General features: G+C 33.5%; 1 protein-coding gene across 2 annotated transcripts in view; it reads right to left on the reverse strand.

Moving 5' to 3' along the window:
* Positions 1 to 1,875: 1,875 nt before the first annotated feature.
* Positions 1,876 to 16,447, reverse strand: part of Man1a2 (mannosidase alpha class 1A member 2) — a 165,471-nt gene continuing 150,899 nt past the window's right edge. For both annotated transcript variants that reach the window (XM_047552195.1, XM_047552191.1), the window contains exon 13: positions 1,876 to 4,594. In XM_047552195.1, coding sequence (XP_047408151.1) covers positions 4,462 to 4,594 — 133 coding nt within the window. In that variant the 3' untranslated portion in view covers positions 1,876 to 4,461. The remainder of the gene's footprint in view (positions 4,595 to 16,447) is intronic.

A 16,447-nucleotide genomic window follows, 5' to 3' on the forward strand; every position in this document is an offset into this window, starting at 1 on the left:
GAAGAAAAGAGTATTTTTATGCCACAGGGACCTGTTTTACACAGGGAATCCAGAATTATGGCATTAAAATAACAAGTGAAAATAATGATTGATAACATACTCCCCACCCCATTCTGTCTCTTTCATATAGTCATATATTATCTTGAAACCTGTACAGACCCCAGAAGAATAAAGACAATGAAAGACACAGCTTTAGGCAACACAAATACATACAACTGAACATACACACATCTCTTTGCTTTAAAAATGAATTATATAAATCAAAACACAGAGAAAAGATACAGATCAAAGGTTAGAGGGTCTTACACAAATTAAACTTGGGATCAGGGTCAACAACTATGACCTGCAGGCCCAACCCAACACTCCATCTGTTTCTGTAAATAATGTTTTATTGGAACACAGCTACCACCATTCATTTACATATTATCTATAGCTGCTTTCACACTTCAACCGCAGGATTAAGTAATAAAACAGACTATATATGGTTTACATAGCCTCAAGTATTTATTTATCTGCGCTTTACAGAAAAGCTTGTTGACTATATATGGATCAAAAAGATCTTCATCATAATCTGAATGAGTTGGAAGTATCAGAAAATCTTCATCACTGTTCTTGAAACAGAACGAGTGGATTAAAGTATCTCCATATCATCTGTGGTTACTTAAAGATTCTGCTGATAATCTGTGAGGCCAAAACTGTTACAACTGTATGTGTAACGGACAGCATTAAAAATCTATATGACTGTATTTATGTATATACGTATCTTTACATAGATATATATGTACATATCTATGTAAAGACTGCATAAGACAGAAGGTAGCCAGTTTGAGGGTAAAGGAACCTAATGAAAAGTAAAACTCCAAATGTTATTACTAGGAACCATTATTTGGAACTTGAGAAATATTTTAGTATATTTTTCTTTATATTTAAGAAATATGGGTACAACCACTAGTAGGAGGCACACCAGAGCAAAGACAATTCACACCTACAAGTTTTACCCATGAATTAAGTGACAAAAAAATCTTTGAATATAAAATAACCAGTACTTCTATAAAATATTGGTTTTTAATTATGTAATTATAGTCATATAGCAAAATAAGAATGTTTTTATTTATTTCTAAAGAAATATTTTAGTCAAAGTTGCATCAGAAATCAAATATTTCTTTGATATTTTCCAAGAGACTTTAGTTATTAGCTACGATTATAGTTGTTAGTATTATATAGTATCACATTGTTTAAAATATATTATAAACCTTTCTTTTCCTCTTTAATTTAAATGAAATACAAAATTAAGGATTTTGTAACACAATTCATATTGGAAAACACTTAAAATGGTATGAACTACTCTCATACAGAAAATGCCATTGGAATCACACAAAATGTTCTAATGCTTGAAAGTGCCAGACACAATGCCTAGCACATATGCGGTACTCCGTAAGTGCCCACTCATTCTCTCATTTACTCATGCATTCATTCAAATAAATTCAGGCTTAAGGATAAACTGCATTCACATGAGAATGGCAAGCACAATCTTTTATCAACAAATTTGGAGTTTTGAAAAAGACTTTGGCAATGGAGAATGGAGAAGATGAGAGATCAATAATTAAGATTTTATAGTGACACATCTGCTAAAAGACAGGAATGAGTTGGTGTTAGACACAACATGTGCAACCCACCAGAAATTAACAACCCCCTGACTGGGGACTTATTTTTCTGCACTGAGACTTCTTTTGGATTAGGGCCCATTCCCTTGGTTTTAACAACTTCATACTGGTTGAATAAAAAAACAATAAAATAAAACAAAAAATCTGGTTTGAACCAAAAAGTGTGATTCTAAGATAAAGAGAAATAAATGTAGAAGGTGTTCAACATCTCTCTCTCTCTCTCTTTTTTTTTTCTTTCTTTTATGTACCAACCCATCTAGCTGTTCTGCACAACTGTGACACAGGCACAAAGCGAGGTGTCAGCTTTTTGAGGGGGCACCTGAAAAATAGAATTTCTGGGCTCTTTGCAGGAGATCTTATAAATGCAGTGAGTACTGAACCTGAGTAATAAAATCTACGAAATGCAAAGGGCAATTAAGGATAGAAGATAGTAAAGAATATTCTTGGAAACTAAGCAAAATATGGGATAAAGACTGATCTCAGTGGAAGTTATTTACAAAGTCTTCAACAAAAACAAAACATGACACTGGCAAGTCATTTGTATCCGACTTTAATTGCCTTTGGTATTCAGAGAAGAAAAAGCACTGTTATAAGCTCTAGACTTATCATCACAAAGAAGGCAGGGAGTGAGGAAGACCCTTCCATGGTCTCTCTCAAATTCTTTGTACTGGAATTGGCTCTGCTTGTACACTTCTTTGCCTTCTCTTCAGCTCCAGTCATCCAAGTAATACAGAGCACTTGGGGTAGGGGTTCTGTCTCCTCTGGTGAGGAGTTGTCTAGGGAGTTAGTATGGCCCCTTTACTCTGCACTCTTCTATAGACAGAGAGGGAAAAGGGGGAGATTGCTGCTATCTGCATGTATACTCTGGGTCTTTGCCAACTCAAGTTTTTTACTTCTTTTCAGTGATTCATAAGTGGGCTTGTGCTACTTTTAGGAGGAAGGCTAAATTTTTCTGACAACCAAATACTCCCTTTCTCTTCTAAAGTCACAGTCATCTACCCTTTGCAAAAACTTTAAACTTCCAAATAGTGAAAGATACTAAAATTAAACCCTCTTAGATACTTAATACAACTGGCTTCACATTCTTATTTTCTATGTACACTAAACAATTTTGGGGTAGCTATCATTTATGGATCATTGGCCGAACTGTGAGGATTGTCTAATAATTGTGGTACAAGATGATCACCTTTAGAAAATGTTTAATTAATTTATTAGGTCTTTTCCCAATTTAAATCTACTACATGCTAATTAGAGGGTTAAAAAGACAAGCTACTGAATAAGGAAATAAGCCTTCAGAATTCCAAGGGAGGCTTCCTGTACAAACTTGCTTCATAAAATATTCAAATTCAGAGTAAATACTAATTATATTGTTTCCAACTTTTATTATAGTCAGTGGAAAATGTATTAAATTAAGAGGAAAAAAGTGTCTTGCACAGTCACAGAAATTCAAGGGATGAAAAATTTGTAAGTATTAGTATTTATCTTATACTATACAGTTCTGATAAAATTTTTCTTCTGCCAAAATATAAAGAAATAGTTTTTTTAAAAAAATATCAATGCAAAATCTACTAATGATAAAAGAAAGACCCTTAGATATATCCCAATTTCAGTGTAATATGATTAATTACACCCTTATCACCAATATGTTATTTTGAAGTTATTCTGATTAACTCTTTGGATTCTATAAATATTCTTGGAGAAACTAAAAACCAAAAATATTTGTGAATAGCTTACTCATCTGATGAGATAATGAAGGATCCCCTGTCCCCATTCCTGATGGAATGTTTAAGGAAGTTTCACTGTGTTTTGTTTTTGCTTTTCTAAATTTTAAAAGTAACTTAATTTATAATGGCAAATTAAGAGCTGTATAATAGTATAGTGAATTTTGTCAAGTCACATAAAGTTGTAAGTGGACTGACTCTATTAAATTTATTATAAGAGTACAGTAGATAAAATTTAGTTGGTAGACGTGTTGGTTTGAAAGAATGATCTCTTACCAATGAAACCAAGGGTTTCTCTAAGAACAGGTGCCAAGGCAACAAACTGGCATCTCCTCCTCTTTTGGTCATGCTACCAACACTAGACTGAATTACATGCACAAAATCCCAAACCCAGGCTCATAAGTAGTGGTTATGATAAATAGCAATTTCAATGATACCAGATACAGAAAAAGACTTGAAGAGTACTCTTTGTGAGATCATGCCCCAGGAAAAATTAAATTTAACTGAGAAATTTCAATGAAAAACACTGGGATTGAAATGGTTGCCAGTCTGGTCATCCAAAATTCAGACAGGGATAGATACTTCTGTTTCTCTTTTGAGTCTTCTTACTACTGATGCAGTTACACTGTTCTCTTGTTTTTGTTTATCTTAGTTTATTCCATTATTAAAATGGAGAAAAAGGGAGAATCAATGTGTAAATATCTGATTTGAAAGCTGCTCCACTGTGAGAGAAACAAATTATATAATTGGTTTCAAAGCCATCTCTAATTCCTGCAAGGTGCTCTATGTTCTTGGCTTGTAGCATTAATAGGCATTGCTTCTCATGTGACCATCTCATTAAGAATCAAAGCACATCAGGTCTCCGTCCTACATGTACCAGAACATATTTTGGTCAGGTATAAAATGGAATAATTTCAAAGTTGATATATCTACAAGTTGAAAAGTCTTGTGGGGAGGTTTCACCCTGTCATGTTGACTTAGAGGTCCAGATTTTCAAAAGCCGCCTCTCCAGACTAGTTTCTGTAGTAGTCCATGTAAACAAAACACAGGTAAGACTGGTCCTTCTGGAGTTTCTTTCATCGAACAGCAGGGTTACCTGAAAGTGTGATGTTGGCTAAATGTAACACAGGCAGAGGGTGAGCTTCTGTGTTAAACACCCAGTGGTCTAAAGGTAAAAGGTCATCACCAGAAAAGAGCAGATACAAATATCTGAAAATAAAAGAAGGAGAAATGAGCTTCAATTAGAATTCAGCAAGACCAAGTGAACTCAGGCACAACAGCGGAAAGAAACAATACGCTATTTTGAGCAGCTTCCATGAAAAACACAACCTAGAAATAAACCTGTCACCCAAATGATCTAAAACACAAAAAGAATATGCTCCAAAATAGAACATAAGAAAATCCAGTAAGATACACAACTAGATTTGCTGAAATAATGGGTTTTAAAGGAAAATTCCACATATCTGTGGCACATAGAACAAGTTCATAATTTTTCAAAGACATTGTTTTAAAAATCACGTATAATATCAATCATGTTTTGACAACTTAGCGCTCACAAGCTAGAAATTAGTTCATACTTAGTAAAAAACATTGAGGGAAATAAGTATAGTATTTGGATACAGAAGGGACTTACACCACTCCTAATGTTAAAGGTGTAGTTTTCACAGTTCTTGGTACTGCAAGTTGTTAAATAAGTTTCAAAAACATTTTGAGGCTTAATAATTGTCCTTAATGGGTAAAGGACTATGCATATGAAGACAAGGGTCTTGACTTCTCCATGGGACTGCAAGTCACAGTAGTCATTTGGAAACTAAAAATGAGTCAACTAAAACAATGATTCTTACCTATAAAGTCAGAACAATTCCCATATGAATTCCAATGGGGGGCACTTAAAGTGAACATAAACAACTACAGAATTGAGTTGGGGGTGTGGCTCAGTGGCAGAGCACTGGTTTATTAGCATGTGTGAGGCCTAGGTTGAATCCCCAGCATCAGATAAAAACCAAACCAAACCAAAACCAAAAACACTATAAAGTCAGGAAATCTGGATTCTAACTCTTGATCTTAGCAATAACTAGCCAGGCCTTACAAAGCCTCAGTGAAGAATTTCTTTATTTTTAACATAGGCATATGGTTATAATTCTGGATGAGAGTAAAAACAGCACTGAGGTAAAGGGGGATTGCATATGAACTTTAAAACTGGCAAAGCTGGAATGGAAAGTTTACAGTGCTTCCTATCTCCCTCCTCAACCCTGGATCTCTCTAGACCTGCTTGAGAAATTTACTGACCAGGTTGGAGGCAGAGAAGTCTAAACTAAGAGATTTGGTTGCACAAAGCAAAAGATTCTGCATGTTCTGCTTATCGCACAGAGACCAAAAGGCCAAGCTCTTGGTGTCCTTGGGGTGACACCCCGTCCTCTTGGTTAAAGTGCTGCTAAAAAATGTCAGGTGCTTTATTTTTAAATGGCTTTTATTGGAGCAACTATGACATACTCATAAATGCACGTAATTTGATCACTATTCTCCCTCCCTCTCTATCCCCTTCCTCTACTCTTTAGTCTTCTATTTTTATAAGATACCTTTTTTGTACCTTTTTTTTTTTTTCCCTCTCTCTCTCTAGTTTCCACATAAGACAGAAAACACTTAACCCTTGATTTGTGAGACTGGCATGCTGATGCTCTCCAGTTCCATCCATTTACCAGCAAATGATGATTTCATTCTCTTTAGGGTTGACTTTCCATCGCGTACAACGTGGCTATTTTGAACTGCACTTCTACACACATTGGTTATGTATGTATCACTGCAGTATGCTGATTTGGAGTAGGAAGGCTGGATCATATGGCCTCTCAATCTCATATAAATTCAACAAGTGATGCTTTTACAATCCAATTTTTAATTGGATTGCTCATTATATTATAGTTGAGATTTCAAAATTCTTCATGTATTCTAGATTCAAGTCCTTTATTAGATATATGACTTGTGAAGATTTTATCTCAGTGTATAGCTTTTGTTTTCATTCTCTTAGCAATGTCTTTCAAAGAATAGACAATTTTAATTCTAAATCCAACTGCTAAATTTGTTTTAATGAATTTTCTCCTGTTTTCTTCTAAGTTGTACATATTTAGACTTTAAGTTCAGGACTCTGATCCATTTTGAGTTGATTTTTGTATATAAATACAGAAATCCAGTTGTCCTTGAACCTTTTGTAGCCAGGTCTATCCTTTCTCACTGCATTGCTTTTGTACTTTGGTCCCATAGGTATGATGTCCCTGCCTCCCACGGTCATGAACTCAACATTTTGTTACACTGATGTGTCACACTATTTTTACTATCAAAGCTGTATAATAAATCTTGAAATTAGGTAGCATTAAGCTTCAAACTTTGTTCTTTTTCTAATTTGTTTTGGTTACCCTAGGTCCTTTGAATTTCCATAGGAAGTTAAGAAAGAGTTTGTCAAATTTCTACAAAAAAATGACTATTGGCATTTTGAATAGAATTGCAGAGTCTATGAATTAATTTGGGGAAAATTAATAACATTAACTCTTCAGAGCTACAAATCTTTATTTAGGTCTTCTTTATGTCTCTCAGCAATAATTTTAATTTCTAGTGTATAGGTCTCTCACATATTTTATTAAGATTTAATCCTAAATATCCCATTATCTTTATGCTATTATAAATGATATTTTTTCTTAGTTTCAATTTTGATTGTTCATTGTTGGTACACACAATTCATTTAAATATACTGATTCCCTATCTGCAACCTAGATAAATTCACTTATTCTAGTAATTTTGGGGGTAAATTTCATAGGATTTTCTGCATGGATTACCATACTACCAATGAAAAAAGGATAGTTTCACTCTTTCCTTTCTAGTCTGGATGTCTTTTTTTCATATTGGTCTGCCCTGGCTACAACCTTCTATACAGTGGTAAACAGAAGTTAACAGATATCCTTGTCTTGTTCCTGATCTTAGAGGGAATAGAACACGTTAAGTTTTTCAGTATGATGCTAGCTATAGGTTTTCATACATGCCCTTCATCAGACTGATGATGTTTCCTTCTATTTCCGGTTTGCTCAGAATTTTTATCAGAAGGGATGTTGGATTTTATTAAAGGATTTTCCTGCATCTATTGAGGGGGTCATATAGTTTTTCTTTTTTAGTTCATTTATTGATTTTCAAATGGTAAATCAACCCTCCATAACTAGGATAAACTCAGTGTCATGATATATTCTCTATTTAACTTGCTGTTAAATCTGACTTATCAAAATTTGATTACATATTTTGTACCTATATTCATAAGAAATACTGATTTTGCTTCCAATGAGAACTCTACCCTCATTTAAAAATTTTTCTTTACTATTTTTATCACCTACGCTTTCTTGTACAAATATTTTTACATTTGGAGAATGATTTCCCCTCACACAGAATATAGTTCAATCTTTAAATTTTATCATTTTAAAAAATGCATAAAATCTTAAGTCTTGTTCAGGGTTATAGCTAGGTTACTTGAGAACAGTTTGATCCTTTTGGGTCTTACTTTCCTTATTTGTTATGTAAATAAAACATACCTCATTGTCTTTAATTACCACGTTTTTATTACTGAATATAAACTTGGAAAAGTTATTTAAATGGTGATATTCCAAGAACAACGTGAAAGTACAAATAATTTGTATTTTCTCTAGTACTTATTGCCAAAGGTTATTTGTTGCCAAGGTTTTCTTTTACACTCAGGCAGTTCATGTTGGCACCTTCTGGTTTTTTATTGTGTATTTCATTGGGTAACTGGATGACCTTCCTTATAGTTTTTTGTTGTTGTCATGATATAATAAACTGATTCTTCAACATTCTCAATCAATCCTAGGTGGCAAATAGTTTTGTTTTTACCAAATTCATAAGCTGCCACAATATAAAGATCTTCTGTAAAATTACTCTAAGTCCTCCAATTTCTTTTACTAGAAGAGATATACAAAATTTCACAGTTCTTATCCTGCTGTCATTCTTATATAAGCTTCTTTTTATCTAACTTGTTTTTTCCTCTGGTTGCTTTTAAGATTTTCTTTATCACACAATTAGATATAATGTACCTTGGTGAAGTTTTCTTCATGTTTCTTGTGCTTGGCATTTGTTAAGTTTCTTGGATCTGAAGGTAGATTATCCTGAGTTTTGAAAAAGTTTGGCCATTCTTTCTTTAAATATTTTTGGTCTACCATCTTTGTTTTCCCCTTTGGAGACTCTAATATCATGTATTTTAAGCAACTTCAAGTTGTCACATAGCTTACTGATGCTCTTTTCACTTTTCTAAGTTTCTTTTCTCTCTCTCTCTCTCTCTCTTTCTCTCTCTCTCCTTTCCTTTTAGGCAGTTTCTACTGGCATACTTTTAAGTTCACTAATTTTTATTTCTGTAATGTCTAATGTGCTATTGATCATACCAGTATATTTTTAAATTTAGACATTATAGTTTTTGTTTCAAGAAGTTTGATTTGAGTTTTTATGTCTTCTATGTCTTTACTTAACTTTCTGAATATATGGAATATAATTACAACCATTATAATATCACTGTCTGCCAATTTCAACATCTGTATCAGTTCTAAGTTTCTATTGTGTCTTCTTATTACTGGTCATATCTTCCTGTCCCTTTGTACACATAAAACATTGTGTATTTTCTCTTGTTAGGTGCTGGATATTTTATACTCCTATAAATCCTGAGTTTTGTTCTGGGATGTTACTGGGTTATTTGGAAAACAGTTTGATATTTTTAGGTTCTGCTTCATTATTGTGTAGATCCAAAGCACCATATTATTCCTCACTATTGAGGCAGAACCATCCCACTTAGTACCCTTTAATTATGATTTTCTTTTTTTCCAGGCAGGTTGCTGTTGCTGGTGATAGGTCCTGTTCATAGCCCTGTGTGCCAGAAACTGTTCCCTCTTCTGTTCTCAGATAATTCTTCCCTCACTTCATGTAGGTTCCTTACATGCATGTGATGTAGCACTCTGCTGAATATTTAAGGATATTCCCTTGGGTTCTTTCTCTGTGCATCTCTCACCTCCCTCGTACCGTTCTGTGAACTGTTTCCCAGCACTCAAAGCTCCCTCACCTCAGGGAGGTGGCTATGTTCTACTGCAAGTTGTCTTCTCCCACCCCCACCCCCACCAAGTTCTGACCAATCACAGGGCTCGCCTTGTTTGGTTTCCTTCTCTCAGGGATCCCTATCTTTCATTGTCTCCTGTGCAGTGTTTTGAAACCCACTATTTAATACATAGTTGAATGTAATTGTCTTCATGGACTCTCTGCTCTCATGTCTATTATTAACCTAATCTAAAAAGAACAAAATCAGTCCAGCAAGAACTTGTTCTTAGAAACCCTTTCTAACTCTTCATGATCAGTTCTCTGAAGTCTTCATACTGTTACCTTCTAGAATTTTGTTAAAATGGACATTAAATTCACCAACAATTTTTTCAATCCAACTATAATCATAGCAGTAATTAAAAAAACAAATTATTAGCCAGGCATGCCTGTAACCCCAAAGACTAGGGAGGCTGAGGCAGGACTGTAAATTCAAGGCCAGCCTCAGGTACTTAGTGAGACCCTCGGCTACTAAGCACTGCCCTGTCTCAAAATTAAAAAATTAGAAAGGACTGGGGATGTAGTTCAGTGTTATAGCAGCCCTGGATACCATGAAAAAAAAAAAATCACTTTCCTTCCTTTGGGTCTTAGTTTAATTTTCACCCTATTTGTTTACCAGGGACATAATCTGTTATATTAAATTATTAAATTACTGCATGCATTGTAGTAAGTTACATATAAAGCGTGATCTTGTAGTCAATATTTTAGGAATGATGGAAAAAGTAGAGCAGGAGAGAGTGAGAATTTCAGAGAGGGGAAAAGTTGAATGGAAGGGGCTGGGAGAGGAGGCTGGAGTTAGTGTGGACATAGTGCATTTTATCTTATGATTCCCTTTTAAGCATGCCATTGCTTCCCTGGTGTTTTTTTTTTTTTTTTTTTTTTTTTTTTTACTGTGGTAATAATACATAACATAAAATTTACTATCTGAACAATTTTTAAGTGTACACTTCAATAGTATATAATTCACACTTTTCTGAGACATATCCCCAGAACTACTTCATCCTACAAAATTGAAATTCTGTACTCTTTAACATCTTCCCTTTTTGCCTTTCCACAGTCACTAGTAACCAATATTCTACTTTCTTTCTATGACTTTGACTACTTTAGATACCTTATATAAGTAGAATCATACAGTATTTACCTTTCTGTGACTAGTTTATTTCATTTGGCATATTGTCCTCAAGGTTCAGCCATGTCAAGTCCCTGTTTTGATTCTAAAATCCTATTTCTCACAACTTCTAGTGAGTGTTCTTGGTGCACTCTAGTTTCCTAAGTATGTTTCTAAAGGTACTTTCTCAAGCTGGATCTCTCTTTTTACAAAATGACTTTCCATTTTATTTTGCCTAATAATATTTTATGTATCATGTAAAATCATTTCAGTCTTTCTTCATGACCACTCTAGCTTTTTAGTTACTACAGTCTGCATTAAGAAGTATCAGATTAAAACCATTTAGAATTTCATTTATTAGCCAATTATTGATAATCATTCTTTTAACAATATAAAATTAGATTAAATTAGTTATTTTAAGGGAAAACATAATTACGAAGAAAAAAAATAAATACAAGATATTTAAATAAAGTCAAATGGTCAAGAAACAAGTCATTTTTTTCCTGATTCCTTTCAAAAACACAAATGAACAAACAAAATATGTATGCACAAATAATAGACTACTACTTATCAACAGAAAGGAATGAGTTACTAATAAATGTTACATGGATTACTCTAAAAATATTACCCTGAAATAGTACTTTGTGAAGACACAAAGTACATGCTACATGATTCAAACTACATGAAATTTCAGAACAGATAACCTACAGTGTCAGAGGGCAGAAATGAGTTTTGCTGTGGGGTAGAAATGGCTAGAAAACACTGTTTATGGAAATCTTCTACATATAGTCATGGTTCACCTAATGACAGGAATGTATAAGAAAAGGACTTAGATGATTTCTTTTTTGTGTGAACATTAAAAATGTACTTAACATAAACTAAGATGGCTACAATGTAACTAGGTGGTATAATCTTATGGAACCACTGTAGGATATGTGGTCCACTGTTGACCAAAATGTCATTACACATCACACAACTAACTTAACTAGGGTGCCAGTTACCAGGCTTGTTTGTTAAAATACAGTGAAGTAAATACATTTAAAACACTTAGATAAAGCTGATTTAAAAATCTTTAAAAAAGACTAATGGACAAAAATGGAAAAGTAAAATAACCTTGTTGTGTTATTGCTACATAATACAATTTAGGTTTTAGCGCCCTCTACTGTAGTCAAAGAAACTGGCAAGGATATTTCAAAGCACTTTTGATTGAAACTGAAGAAATACTTGTAATTGAATGGTAAACGTAAAATTCACTGGGTTTGTATGTGTGGGCTCACCCCAGTGCCAAATATTTGGATTGTACTATGTCAGGTCCTAAGAGGTATTATACCTACAGTGACAGAGAGCAGATATGAATAGTTCTGGCCCTCCAACATATTTATTCGAAGACACTGGACTAGTAAATGCAGCAGTTAAGCAATGATTTGCCTGTCTGACTTTATGATATGCTAGCTTCCTTGTACACAGAGCTACTCTCTTGATCCATAACTGCTTTCATAAATGTTTTACAACAGAGCCACAGATCCTAATGGTTCTCAAGGGGGGGATCCTCCCAGATTAGAAGAAATAGCATCACTTGGGAACTTCTTAGGAATGCTAATTCTCAGGTCCCATCTAGACCTATTAATAAGAAACTGTCAATGGAGCCTAGCAATCCATGGTTTAAGAATCCTTCCAGGTGATTCTGACATATACTCAAGCTTGACAACCACTTTTCAAAGTTATTCCTTTTGAGTAACTTCTAACAACTGCTAATTTGTACCATTTCTGTTTTTCTCTTCATGTAGACATCTGCATCTTCAACTCTGTAGCAGACTCCTCCAGTTTTTACACCTTGCCTTGGGCCCTTTCTTTTTGCTTTGTCAATTCCTTAATCCATTATTACCACCAACTGGCAGTAACTGAATTCTGAAATCAAACCTTAAGCTCCAATCAGGAAATTACATAGGTCTATTATTTTCTTTTTTCCACTCTTACTTTTGCAAGATCTTATAAAACTGCCATTAATTCAGATGTCTCTCTTGGAATCAAATGATACAATTTTTCATTTGACAAATTATTTAATACTGAAACATGTATTATATGTGTAGCCCCACTGTGGATGATGGGGATATAAAAATATTGCAAATTATATTCTAGTTGGGGAATGTTTAAGAAAATTATATGGCATGTTAGAAGATAGGTGCTATGAAGCAAAGTAGGGAAAATGATAGGGAATGAAGGAGTAATTTAAAGTTTTACATAGGATGATCAGGAATACCTTAAAAATACAACTGAAAATGATAAAATTACACCATTATAAACTACTACTTAAGAGTTGCCACAGTAGAGATGCAAATAGCCTTTTTTCCCTTACATAACAGAGATGATTAGAGTGCTATGTGCTAGGTGCTGAGGAGATCAGATGAGTTAAAATAAAAACCCTCATGCAGTGTGCTGGTAGAGACAAAACACAAACTTGCATCAGGTGATGACAGTGCTATGAAGAGAAATAAAGCACGACAAGGGGGAGAAATGATGGCAAGTACAGATGACATACATAGGGTGTATTTTTACAGGCAGACTCTCAAAACATAGCAATTATAAGTTAAGGAGAGTATGTGTGAGACTTAGATGTGAGTTCCTTGATGTCAAGATGTTCTCTGTTATACGCAGGATACAACCCCAGCACATGATACGGAAGCTGGCACTTATTCGGCACTTAACAATAAGCATTTGTTGGACCAACTGTTCCATATATTACAATGCATCTTTTCTATATTTTGGTGATCATGAATTAAGTAAAGAAACAGATCTACTTAAAGACCAAAAAGGTAGAATCAACGATCCACTTCTAAGGATGGTTTAAAGGGTGAGCAAATGCTAAAATTTTACCTCATTAATTTCCTAAGAACCTATAAAAAACTTATAACCTATAAAAAAAAAACCTGAGAATTTAGTCTGTCATTTGAGTTTTTAACTTAAGATTCAAAAAACTTTAATACTGACTTAAAGAAATACTGACTTAAAATATAATGACTTTAAAAAAAAAGATCTATTCAAACTTTACCTCATGCTATCAGGTACTACTCCTAAGTGTTTGAGTACTTCTCAGAGTACTCTCTCAATTCTAGCCATTTTGAATTAATTTTCTAAACACCAATCTCCCCCATGAACTTCCAGAGCTTTCTGAGAAGTTTTGTAAATAGTTACCACTCTTGGTTAATTTTGTTTAATTAAAGTTACCATAATTCAAATGCATATCCTCTGAAGCAGACATTTTTTTCTAAAAATTTGATTAATATTTATATTCACACAGGAAGCACAGACACAGACATTCGCTGCAATATTGGTTATAACAGGAAAAATCTAGAACCAACTTATATATTTAATAATAGGATATTGATTAAAAAATTATAATACATTACTCAGTGGATTTATATATGCCAATGTGGAAACCTTCTCTAGGTATAAATTAAGATGAAAAATACAAGTTTCAGAACAACAGGTATATATGATCCTATCTATGGGGAAAAAAGGTTATTTTATCTATAACCTATAAACATACTCTTATATGTTTGCATATACCCAGAAAACTTACAAAAAAATTCATCAAGAACTGGTTTAATAATTAAAGGAAGTTAATTTCTTATTACAGAGGAGACAGATGTCTATATAATTTACCTTAAAATGAAAAGTTCTGGAGATGTGACCAAAAAGGGAAAAATAGTATTTAATCTTAATTATTCAACATAAGAGCAAAAAATATTAACAATGTTGAAATGAAGAACACCCTTCTTCATTTATCTTTTTTAATTGGGAGAGTATACCTATGGGATAAGTGATAGGAGTGGGACCATAGCAACAAAATCAATGTGCACTCAATATTTCAATAAGTTCTTTTCCAACAATTTCACCCTCATATCAAACAATACTCTCAGTCTATCCTTGCCAACACCCAGAGTACAAATTTTTCAAATTTTAAGCCTCTGATAGTAAAACATGGTATCTGATTATTAGGTTTCTCCTTCCCTTCCCCTACCTCTCTCTCAAATGAATCCACTGTTTACCCAGTGTTTGTCTTTTGTTTCATTTTGTTTTGTTTCTGATACCAGGAATAGAACCATGGTGAACCTAACCACATCCACAGCCCCATTTTATGTTCTGAGACAGGGTCTCACTAAGTTGCTAAGACTAGCTTTGAACTTGTGGTCCTCCTGCCAGAGTCTCCCAAGTTGCTAGGATTATAGAGGTGTAACACCACATACAGCTTTTTACTTTGTTTAATGTTATTCTCTTGTTGCAGAAGTTTTCTATTTATATGCAATTAAAATTTTATCTTTTCTTCTATGGTTTCTGGATTTTGTATCATGTCATACTAATCTCCAGCACTGGGGGAAAAATTCCAAATTTTTCATGATTTGCTTTCCTTTTTTATATTTAAAGTTTTATTCTATGTAAAATGATTTTGATATTTACCAGGGATCCAGCTTCACTTTTTTTCTAAATGGATAATGAATTTATTTAAAATATAAAGCAAAATAAAAAAGTATTCTTTAAAAAAGCTATTTAAGCCAAACCACAGTTCACATTTTTTATATTGCTAGGAAACATTATGATCCTCAGTTCACATCTTTATATTCAGAAATCCTAGAAACATGTTCACCTATGTATTCTACACATATATACATATATGCATGTGTGCACTTAATAGCCTACCTAATACTGTGAAAAGCCTATATAAACACAACTGCTATTGTCTCCACAGTACCTCTACTGTGGCTGTGACCATTTAACCATTCAACTGTTACCGAACATGCAATAATTCTTATTTTTGTAACAGCAATAAATAAATGTCTTGTACATAAATCCTTTTCTGTAGCTCTGATTATAGAATCAAACCACATAATGATATTTTGGCCAATAATGGATCACATATATGACAATGATACCATAATACTATAACAGCTGAAAAATTCCTACTGCCTAGTGAGATAATGTCATAGCACAATGCATTACTTCTATTTGTGGTGATGCTGGTATAAACTAATCTACTGTATTTCCATCTACATAAAAGTATTAGCACATACAATTATGTACAGTACGTAATATTTGAAAAAAGTGATTGTTACTGGGTTATGTAGTAACTACATTTCTCCTACTTAGAAAAAAGAAAGATAACTACAAAACAGTCTCAGGCAGGTCCTTGAGGGGGATTCCAGAAGAAGGTTATCATAGGAGATGACAGTTCTGTGTGCACTGCTGCCTCTGAAAACCTTCCAGTGGGACAAGAGATAGATGGCAAAGTGATAATGATGATACCGACTCCAGGTAGGCCCAGGTTATTGAGTGTTTGTTTCTTAGTTTTTTACAAAACAGTTTTAGAAAATAAAATAATAAAATTTTTAAACAGAAAAAAGCTTACACAAGAATATTTTAAAAAACATTTTTTGAACAACTATGTAATGTGTGCTTTAAGCTAAATATTAGCATAGTAAAAATGTTTTGAAAAATTAAGTTTAGAAAGTAAAAAAAGATGTAACAGTAAGTTCAGGTTAATTTACTATTAAAGAAAGAAAACTATTTGTAATAAATTTAGTGTAGCCTATGAGTACAGTGTTTATACTGTTTATAGTAATGTATAATAATGCCTTAGGCCTTCATATTTTATCACCACTCACTGGTCAGCTCACCCATAGCAACTTCTGCCCTTATGAGTCTACTTTTCTTTTTAAATCTTTTATATCATATTATTACTGTAACTCTGCTATATTTAGATGTTTAGATACAGAAATGCTTAATATTGATTACAAGTGCCTAGAGTATTCAGTACAGTAGCATGTTGTACA

The sequence above is a fragment of the Sciurus carolinensis genome, chromosome 1 (assembly GCF_902686445.1).
Source record: "Sciurus carolinensis chromosome 1, mSciCar1.2, whole genome shotgun sequence".
Classification (NCBI taxonomy): domain Eukaryota; kingdom Metazoa; phylum Chordata; class Mammalia; order Rodentia; family Sciuridae; genus Sciurus; species Sciurus carolinensis.